At 45.0% G+C, this 10,436-nt stretch overlaps 1 protein-coding gene across 4 annotated transcripts in view; it reads left to right on the forward strand.

Annotated features, from left to right (window-relative positions):
* Nucleotides 1–10,164: 10,164 nt before the first annotated feature.
* The window catches only part of DENND6B (DENN domain containing 6B), a 13,324-nt gene continuing 13,052 nt past the window's right edge, over nt 10,165–10,436 (forward strand). For 3 of the 4 annotated variants that reach the window (XM_024737578.1, XM_024737579.1, XM_024737580.1), the window contains exon 1: nt 10,165–10,401. In XM_024737578.1, the coding sequence (XP_024593346.1) occupies nt 10,240–10,401 (162 nt within the window). In that variant the 5' untranslated portion in view covers nt 10,165–10,239. The remainder of the gene's footprint in view (nt 10,402–10,436) is intronic. The other variant, XM_024737581.1, reaches the window with a different exon arrangement.

Below are 10,436 nucleotides of genomic sequence, written 5' to 3' on the forward strand. Positions count from 1 at the left end.
ACGAAAGCCAGTCCTTACTGCCACCCACAGGTCCTACACAGGTGGGTCTCATTTGTGCTCTGCCCCTTGTTCTTCTAGCTCCAATCAGGAGACCCTCCTGCCGCAGGCCATTGAATGTGCATCCTGTCACACCCTCTAATTGTCCCCATGCAAACTGACCTCCTACATCTTACTCCATTGTCCCCTTCTCCATGAGGACTTCCCTGGCCTTCCTATTTCAAATCTCAAACCTACATACATGCATGCACAGACAGACATGCACATGGGCACACTCACAGCCCCTTTCCCTGTTTGGTTTTTCCTCCTTGTGTCAGTAGTCAGGGTTCAATGAGGGGACAGAGAGCACACAGTGACTTCAGAGAAAGTTTGATATAAAGATTACTGAGGGACTTCCCTGGTGGTGCAGTGGGTAAGACTCCATGCTCCCAGAGCAGGGGGCCCAGGTTCGATCCCTGGTCAAGGAACTAGATCCCACATGCATGCCGCAACCTAGAGTTCACATGCCACAACTAAGGAGCCTGCCTGCCGCAACTAAGACCTGGTGCAACCAAATAAGTAATTTTTTTAATTACTGATAACGGGATTAATTATAAAGGAGTAAAGAACTCTGTATTCAAGAAAGGACAAAACATTCCCTGCTAAATGCTTCTGGGATCCAGCTCCACTATTGCAGAGCAGGCAAAGAGAAGTGGATTTGGGGCTGAGGCAGTAAGTGGAAAATGGGCAGAGTCCGACCTTCTGGAAAGTCAGCTTCTGTATGCAGCCTTTCAAGCATATTTGAACTTCCATACAACAACAAAACAATGCTATGTTTTCACCTAACAAGGTACATCCATCCTTATTGCAAGTGAAGAAATTCTCACTTTCCCCCAAATGAGCATATGTACAGTCCCAGCAGTCATTGTGTCTGTCACTGGCTACATTCATTACTCCTCAAATTCTGTCACTGTCCCACTGAATACTCTATTATGCTCTTAAAACTAAATAGTAGGGCTTCCCTGCTGGCACAGTGGTTAAAAATCCGCCTGCCAATGCAGGGGACACGGGTTCAAGCCCTGGTCTGGGAAGGTCCCACATGCCACGGAACAACTAAGCCTGTGCGCCACAACTACTGAGCCCACGTGCCACAACTACTGAAGCCCGCATGCCTAGAGCCCATGCTCCACAGCAAAGAGAAGCCCACGCAGTAAGAAGCCTGCGCACCGCAACTAAGAGTAGCCCCCGCTCGCCGCAACTAGAGGAAGCCCACGTGCAGCAACAAAGACCCAATGCAGCCAAAAATAAATTAATTAATTTTAAAAAAACTAAATAGTAAAGTTAACTTCTGACAAATTGTATATTTTTTAAAGTAAATTTGTTATTATTCAGTATAATATATATTATTCCATCTCACTCAAATTTTTTTAAAAATTGGAGTATAATTGCTTTACAATATTGTGTTAGTTTCTTGCTGTACAGCAAAGTGAATCAGCCATACATATACATATATGCCCTCTTTTTTGGATTTCATTCCCATTTAGGTCACCACAGAGCCTTGAGTAGAGTTCCCTGTGCTATACAGTAGGTTTTCAGTTATCTATTTTATATATAGTAGTGTATATATATCAATCCCAACTTGTATATTTTTAAAAAATGGAAAGCAGAAGGGACAAAATGGTTAGTTTCTATATTATATATGCAAAGAGAAAATGTGCAAAGCTACTACAATCCTTTTCTCTGTAATTGGTCACAAGAAGTAGTTGATAGGTACAGCTCTTTAACAGTGTTCTCTTCTAAACTGCCTATAGTGTGCACAGAACAGTTAGAACAAAGCAGGCTGAATTCAGTATTTCAGGCACAGAGCGACCAAATAAAATAAATTCTATCACTACGAACACCAAATGCAAAATTATTCACCAGTCAATTAGAAAATGTAAAACTCTGATATAAAATGAGTGTGCCCCTGGAGCACAGTCAGAACAGGAGGAACTCTGGTTCTGTCCTGTTCTTCTCTTCAAGAGCCCCAACGGTGCAGCGGGACACAGACTGGGACATCAGAAGACTACTGCTCCATAAACCAAGTAGGATCAACACAGAGAAGTGGGCTTCCCTGGTGGCGCACTGGTTGAGAATCCGCCTGCCAATGCAGGGGACACGGGTTTGGTCCCTGGTCCGGGAAGATCCCACATGCAGCGGAGCAACTAAGCCCATGCGCCACAACTACTGAGCCTGTGCTCTAGAGCCCGTGAGCCACAACTACTGAGCCCGCGTGCCGCAACTACTGAAGCCCGTGCGCCTAGAGCCTCTGCTCCGCAACGAGAAGCCCGCGCACCACAACGAAGAGTAGCCCCCGCTCACCGCAACTAGAGAGAGCCCGTGCACAGCAGCGAAGACCCAACACAGCCAAAAATAAATTTAAAAAACACACACACAGAGAAGTCCACACCTATATACACCATAACCAAATTCCTGCATGCCAAAGACAAAGAAAACCATGAAAGCCACAAGAGAAAAGTGACCCATCACATAAAGGGAAAGAATGATACAATGAATAGCTGACTTCTCCCAAGAGATGATGGAGGCTGTAGGCAGTAAATGGCATACTCAAAGTGTTAAAGGAAAAAGCGAACCTGTCAATGAATAAATTCTATACTCAGCAATACTATCCTTCAAAAATGAAGCTGGGAGAAAAAATGAAGGTGAAATAAACACATTGCCAGATAAACAAAACAGAAAATGTATTGCTAGGAGATTTGCCTTACCAGAAATACTAAAGAAAGTTCTTCAAGCTGAAAGAAAATGACATAAGATGTCCACTCACGTCAACAGGAACGAAGAACCGAATTCAGCGACATGTAAAAGGCTTATCTATAAGACCAGTGGGCTTTATCCCAAGAATGCAAAGTTGGTTTAGCATCCAGAACACAAATCATGTAATACACTATATTAATAGGATAGAGGATAAAACCACAGGATTGTTGCAATAGCTGCAGAAAAGGCATTTGACTGAATTTAATACCTGTTCAAGATAAATATACTCAACAAATTAGGACTAGATGGGAAATTCCTCAACTTCATAAAAGGTATCTAGGAAAAGTCTGTAGCTGACATCAGACTTAATGGTTAAAGATGTAATGCTTTTTAAAGATTGGAGACGAGGCAAGGATGTCTGCATTCACCACCTCAATTCTACACTGTAGGATTCTGCATGCAAGGAGCTTGGAAGTCACCAATCTGTCCTAAGAAGTAAAGGGCTAAAACAGACTGAAAAATCAGCAACTCTTCTTGGATCTATAAGAGAAGGGAGGACACAGAGCAAACCACTTCTCCCAAGGTAGGAGAGACAGGCAGGTGAATACAAGTCATCACAGCTTACCAGAGCAAAGGTTCATGAGAGAAAGCGGCCTGAGAACCTGTGTGTGCGGGGGAGGGGGGGCGCTGAACGGTAATTGATGAATTTCGGGAGGTTCAAAGTCAGCAACTGTGAGAGTTAAAAACTCCGGGGCACCCAGTCATGAGGGAGCCCACACAATACTGTGAGATTTACCCCTGGAGCCTGAGCAGGTTCCCAAATAAATATCAGCAAAGCCCCCTCAAGCTTTCTGCAGGGGGAGGGAAGGAACCATTTCCTACCGCGACAGAGCACTCTGCTCCCCTTAACAAGGCTGCTCTCAAGGGAAACTTGTTAACCAGAGCCTGACCTGCTGGCGTGTTATCAGAGCCTAACTGACCAGGGAAAGGGAAATGCCCAGCTCCAGCCTCTCTGGGCAGCCCGTCCCAACCAAAGGGAGATAAAGGACTGAGAAACACTTGAGAAGTTCACAGTCCAGAGGCACAGGCTCAGTAAAAGAACTGAGGCCTGATCACAGGACCGTAGAAGGCGTCCCCTCTCCCATACCTCACCTCCACATTATTAAGGCCCATTTATAGCAGTTCCTTTCACCCAGTACATCATGTCTGGCTACCAGGAAAAAATTACACAGGTAAAAGGCAAAAAACACAATTTGAAGAGATAGAGCAAGGTTCAGAACCAGATATGGCAGAGATGTTGGAATTATCAGACCGGGAGTTTAAGCAACTATGATTTATATGCTAAGGGCTCTCATGGATAAAGTAGACGACATGTAAGAACAGATGGGCAATGTAAGCAGAGAGATGGAAATGCTAAGAAAGAACCGAAAACAAATGCTAGACATAAAAAACGCCGTAGCAGATATGAAGAATGCTTTTGATGGGCTTATTAGCAGACTGGATAACACTGAGGAAAGAATCTCTGAACTGGAGGATATCTCAATAGAATCTTCAAAAACAAAACAAAGAGAACAAAGACAGAAAACAACAGAACGTCCGGGCTTCCCTGGTGGCGCAGTGGTTGAGGATCCGCCTGCTGATGCAGGGGACGCGGGTTCGTGCCCCGGTCCGGGAGCATCCCACGTGCCGCAGAGCCGCTGGGCCCGTGAGCCATGGCCGCTGAGCCTGCGCCCGGAGCCTGTGCTCCGCAATGGGAGAGGCCACAGCGGTGAGAGGCCCGAGTACTGCAAAAAAAACCCAAAACAGAACATCCAAGGACTTGTGCTCTACAAAAGGTGTAACATACACATAATGGTAATATCAGAACAAGAAGAAAGAAACAGAAGAAATATTTGAAATGATTCTACATTGCACTAAAGGTTCTAGTCAGTGCAATGAGGCAAGAAAAAAATTAAAGGCATACAGATTAAAAGGAAGAAGCAAAATTGTCTTTATTCACAGATAACATGATCATCTATTTAGAAAATCCTAAGGGATCTATCAAAAAAATCTAGAAATAATAAACTAGTTTAACAAGGTCACAGGATACAATATCAATATACAAACAACAGTTGTATTTCTACAATTAGAAACAAACAATCTGAAAATGGAATTAAGAAAAAATTCCAGGGAATTCCCTGGCGGTCCAGTGGTTAGGACACCGCACTTTCACTGCCGAGGGCCTGGGTTCAATCCCTGGTCGGGGAACTAAGATCCCACATGCCACACGGTGTGGCAAAAAAAAAATAAATAAATAAAGGAAAGGAAAAGAAAAAGATTCCATTTACAACTGCATCAAAATGAATAAAATACTTAGGAATAAATATAACAAAAGAAGTGCATACAGAAAAGAGTCAATGCAGCAGGCTAACAACTTACCAAAAAACAAAACAAAATCAAACAAACAAACAAATAAAATTTCCCTGCTTACACAGTTAGCCCTTGATGGGCATCTGAGAACCTGGATTTCGGGGAGGTTCCCACCATCCCTGGAAATGATCAGAGTGGCTCTTTGAGCCAGACAATATGACTTATGTTGAAATCTGCTTTCTTTCCGGGTACCTGGAATTTCGTTAGGCACCAGGCAGAGACTGCCTATAGGGCCAGCCCTGCAATGGATTGAACAGTGGCCCCACCCGAAAGATATACATCTACCCCAAACCTGTGAATGCGACCTTTGGAAAAAGGGTCTTTGCAGATGTTATTAAGTTAAGATCTCAAGATAGATCATCCTGGATCAGCGTGGGTCTTAAATCCAATGACAAGTATCCTTCTCAGAAAAGGAGAGAAGACACAGGGAAGAAAGCGATGTAAAGATAAAGACAGAAATTGGAGTGATAAACCTACAAGGATTGCTGGCAGCAACCAGAAGGTAGCATAGAGGCCTGAAATAGATTGTCCCTCGGAGCCTCCGTAAGGAACCAACCAGGCAGACACCTTGATTTCAGGCTTCTGGCCTCCTGAACTCTGAGAAAACAAATTTCTGTTGTTTGAAGTCTCCAGGTTTGTATCAGTTTGTTACAGCAGCCTTGGGAAATAAATATAAGTTCCCAATAAAACCATGGGTGCTGAGTTTCTGATGAACTTACCTGGTTGGCAACATTTCACACCCATTGTCACAACTCCCTGGGACAATTAAGTTTGTCCTGTGTAGCTACGTGATGACCGTGGAAGCTGGCACCTGGTCTCCCCCAAACTTAGCCGCATGAGCCTTTTCACTTTGCTGATTTTACCTTGTATCCTTTTCCTGTAATAAATCATGGCCATGAAAATGACTCTATGCTGAGTCCTATGAGTCCTCCTACAAATCCTCAAATCTGGGGGTGATCTTGCAACTCCCATGCAATAAAAACTACAAAGCACTGCTGAGAAAAATCAGACAAGACCTAAATAAATGGAAAGACATGCTATGTTCATGGATTAAAAGACTCAATATTGGGCTTCCCTGGTGGCACAGTGGTTAAGAATCCGCCTGCCAATGCAGGGGACACGGACTCGAGCCCTGGTCCGAGAAGAACCCACGTGCCGCAGAGCAACTAAGCCCGTGTGCCACAACTACTGAGCCTGCGCTCTAGAGCTCGCGAGCCACAGCTACTGAAACCTGCACGCCGAGAGCCCGTGCTCCGCAACAAGAGAAGCCACTGCAATGAGAAGCCCGCGCACCGCAACGAAGAGTAGCCCCCGCTCGCTGCAATTAGAGAAAAGCCCACACGCAGCAACAAAGACTCAACTCATCCAAAAATAAATATATAAATAAATTTAGTTTTTAAAAATTCCTTAAAATAAAAAGGAAGACTCAGTATTGCCAAGATGGCAATTCTCCCCAAACCTGATCAATAGATTCAGTGCATTATCGGTGAATTTTTCAGCAGTTGGTCATTTTTTTTTAATAGAAACTGACAAGCTAACACTAAAATTTACACAGAAATGCAAAGGATGGAGGTAGCCAAAACAGTTTTGAAAATTAGAGGACTCACACTTCTTGAATTCAAAATGTACTATAAAGCTAGAATAATCAAGACAGAGTAGAATTGGCATAAGGATAGGCATATATATCAATAGAACAGAGTAGCAAAAAAAACCCCTCAAAAATATGATCAATTGATTTTTTTTTTATAAAGGTGCTAAGTCAATTCAATAGGGAAGCAATATCTTTTTTTTTTTGACCACACTGCACAGCTTGTGGATTCTCATTTCCCTGACCAGGGGTTGAACCCAGGCTGCGGCAGTGAAAGCCCAGAATCTTAACCACTAGGCCACCAGGGAACTCCCAAGCAATATCTTTTTTTTTTTTAAAGAGACAGTCTTTGACTTATAATGATTTTTTAAAAATTATTTATTTATTTGTTTATGTGGTTGCAGTGGGTCTTAGTTGTGGCAGGCGGGCTCCTTAGTTGTGGCACGTGAACTCTTAGTTGTGGCATGCATGTGGGATCTAGTTCCCTGACTGGGGATCGAACCAGGCCCCCCTGCATTGGGAGCATGGAATCTGAACCACTGCACCACCAGGGAAGTCCCCCAAGCAATATCTTTTTAAAAAATGATATTGGAAAAATTGGTTATCCACATTCCAAAAAAAAAAAAAAAGTTAAACCGTTACTTCACACCATACACCAAAATTAGCTCAAAATGGATCACAGCCCTAAATCTGAGAGGTGAAATACTTCTAGAAGAAACATAGGAGAAATTATTTGGGTTAGGAAAAGATTCTATAGATATGAGACCATAAACATACTACCAAAAAGAAAAATATTCATAACTTAGACTTCATCAAAATAAAAAACCTTTGCTCTTCAAAAGATGCCATTAAGAAAAATAGAAGACAAGCCACAAACCAGGAAAAAATTTTAAATCGTATGTCTGATAAAGGACTTGATTCTAGAATATATATTTTTTAAAAATCTTACAACTCATAAGACAAATGACCCAATTTAAAAAGAGGCAAAAGATTTAAATAAACATTTCACCAAAGAAGGTAATACAAATGACTTACGGGCACACGAAAAGTTGCTCAAGGGACTTCCCTGGTGGTCCAGTGGTTAACACTCTGCGTTCCCAATGCCGGGGGCCCGGGTTCGATCCCTGGTCAGCGAACTAGATCCCACAGGCATGCCGCAACTAAGAGTTCGCATGCCGCAACTAAGAGCCCACATGCCACAACAAAGATCCTGCGTACTGCAACTAAGACCTGGTGCAGCCAAATAATTAATATTAAAAAAAAAAGATGCTCAACATCAGTCATCATTAGGGAAATTCTAAACTAACCCACATGTCACTACACAACCCCTTGGATGGCTACAATTAAAAAGGCTGACAACCTCAAATGCTGGTAAGGATGTGGAAAAACTGGAACCTTCATACATTGCTGGTGGTAACGTCAAATTGTAAAGCCACTTTGGAAAACAGTTTGACAGTTTCTTATAAAGTTAAACATAAACTGAACATACAGCCCAATACTTTCACTCCTAGGTATTTACCCAAGAGAAGTTAAAACAGGTGTCCACAAAAAGACTTGTACAGGAATGTACATAGCAGCATTATTACAGGCAAAAACTGGAAACGTTCCAAACAACAATTGGTGTGTTGACTCTAATAACATAATAGCCAGTTGTTTCACCAGCAAAAGCAGGTTTATTCAGGAATAGCAGAGGAACTGTAATTCATGATGTGGAAACTATGGCAGACTACAAGTAAATCCAAAAAACAGGAAAAGGGAGTTTGCATTTATAGGGAAAAGGGGTCAGTTGGGAGGTACTGTGTTAACCAGAGGCCGCTGGAGGAGCCTGGAGGCTTCCCATTGTTTGGGCTGTGACAATCTCTGATTGGCTGGGATGTCCTTGGGCTGGAGGGATTTCTTCCTCCTGTTGGAGAGAGAGTAGAGGCACCTGTCTTCCTGTTTCTGGTAATTGCGGATGCACGGTGGGCATGACAGAACACCCTAACGACCTGTCCTGGCTCCATCTTCAACTGAGGTTTCTTTAAATAATTCCACTGTGAAAGGTTAAAGAAAATGTCACGTATCCAGACAATGAACTACTATTCATATAAAGGAACAAACTATTGATATATACAACATGGATAAACTTCAAAAATATTATGCTAAGTGCAAGAAACCAGACAGAATAGGCTGCATATTGTATGTATTAGCACAATTACCACAAACTTAGCGGCTTAAAACAATGCACACTTATTATCTTACAGTTCTGGAAGTCAGAAATCTGAAATGAGTCTTACGGGGCTTAAATCAAGGTGTCAGCAGAACTGCATTCCTTCTGGAGGCTCTAGGGGAGAATCGTTTCCTTGCCTGTTCTAGCTTCTGGAGGCTGCCTGCATTCCTTGGTTCATGGTGCCTTCCTCCATCTTCAAAGCCAGCAGTGTGGCAACTACCAGTTTCTCTATCTTATTCCCTTATTGCATTGCCTTCTCTGACTCATTTTGGCCTATGGACTGTAGGCAGAAGTTCTGTAGATATCAGTTGTCGGCCAACGCAATTAATAGCTAGCAGGCCTCCATTAAACCCTTTTCCACTGCCAATGACCTAGGAGGCCATGTGTTCCAGAGGTAAGTCAAGGTGAGCCACCTGACTCTCCCACCAGTCCATGCACAGTGAAAAACCTGCTTAAGACTTGATCAAGGGTTGTTACTTCAACCTAGCCTAGCCTAGCCTAACTTTGGAGTGGGGAGCTTTAATTTAAAAAAAAAAAAAGTAAAATATATATAGCGTGTCAGTTAACTTATTGTCTCAGCTCCAAAGTCGCCCTTCCATGATCGGCTGTGTGAAAATTATGTGTGTTATACGCTGTGTCTGGTTTCGACAGACGGGTCTGGGACAGTGTGCAAGGCAGCCCAAGAGGGGGCCCGGAAATATCTGGAAGAACGCTGGACGCAAGAGGCGAGGAAGGGACTGGCGCGGGCGGGTCTGCACGCACTGACGACCAGTCATTGGAAACAAAGGTGCCCCAGTGGTCAGACACGAACCCCGGACGTGACAGCTCTCTGCAGGACCCCATACCCGGAGGCGACCCAAAGGAGAAAACTCGAGGGACTCCCAGAATCGCTGGAAACTGTGTGTGATAGTTGGTAGAATGGGAGCTCGTAACGACGAAATGCGGTTAGGAAAGCTGGCCGGGTAAGGTACCCGCCAGTCTCTACTTCGCCTGTCCTCACGGGGTCCCCGGGAACCGCGACCCCGCCTTAACCCGTCTTCCCCCGGGCTCACACGCCCCGCTGGAAGTCCCTCCTCCAGGCTTGGGGCCGCTCTGGCCCGCGCGGTCCCTTCTCTTTGGTGGGTTCCGCGCCGCTCCACCGCACGGCTGTCCTCCGGCCGCCAGGGGCGTGCGAGGCCGAGTCCGAGCCATTCTGGTCTGAGACGGCCGCTCGACTGCTCCGCGGAGCCGTCCGGGCTCGCCCAGGCCACCGCCTCCAGTCCGTTCCCCCGGCAACGCGCGGCCGTTCTCAGTACCAGGGGCCATGGACCAGGGGTCGGGCGCCGGGCCCCACCGGGCTCGCGGCCGCCTCGGCGCGCCGTCCTGCGGAGCGCGGGCTCCGGGGGCACCCTGGGCACGCTTCTCGGCCTGGCTGGAGTGCGTGTGTGTGGTCACCTTCGACCTGGAGCTGGGCCAGGCGCTGGAGGTGAGGGGGGCAGCGGGCCGGGGGGAGGCCGGGGA

The sequence above is a fragment of the Neophocaena asiaeorientalis genome, unplaced genomic scaffold, assembly GCF_003031525.2.
Source record: "Neophocaena asiaeorientalis asiaeorientalis breed wild unplaced genomic scaffold, Neophocaena_asiaeorientalis_V1.1 scaffold242, whole genome shotgun sequence".
In the NCBI taxonomy this organism is placed as follows: domain Eukaryota; kingdom Metazoa; phylum Chordata; class Mammalia; order Artiodactyla; family Phocoenidae; genus Neophocaena; species Neophocaena asiaeorientalis.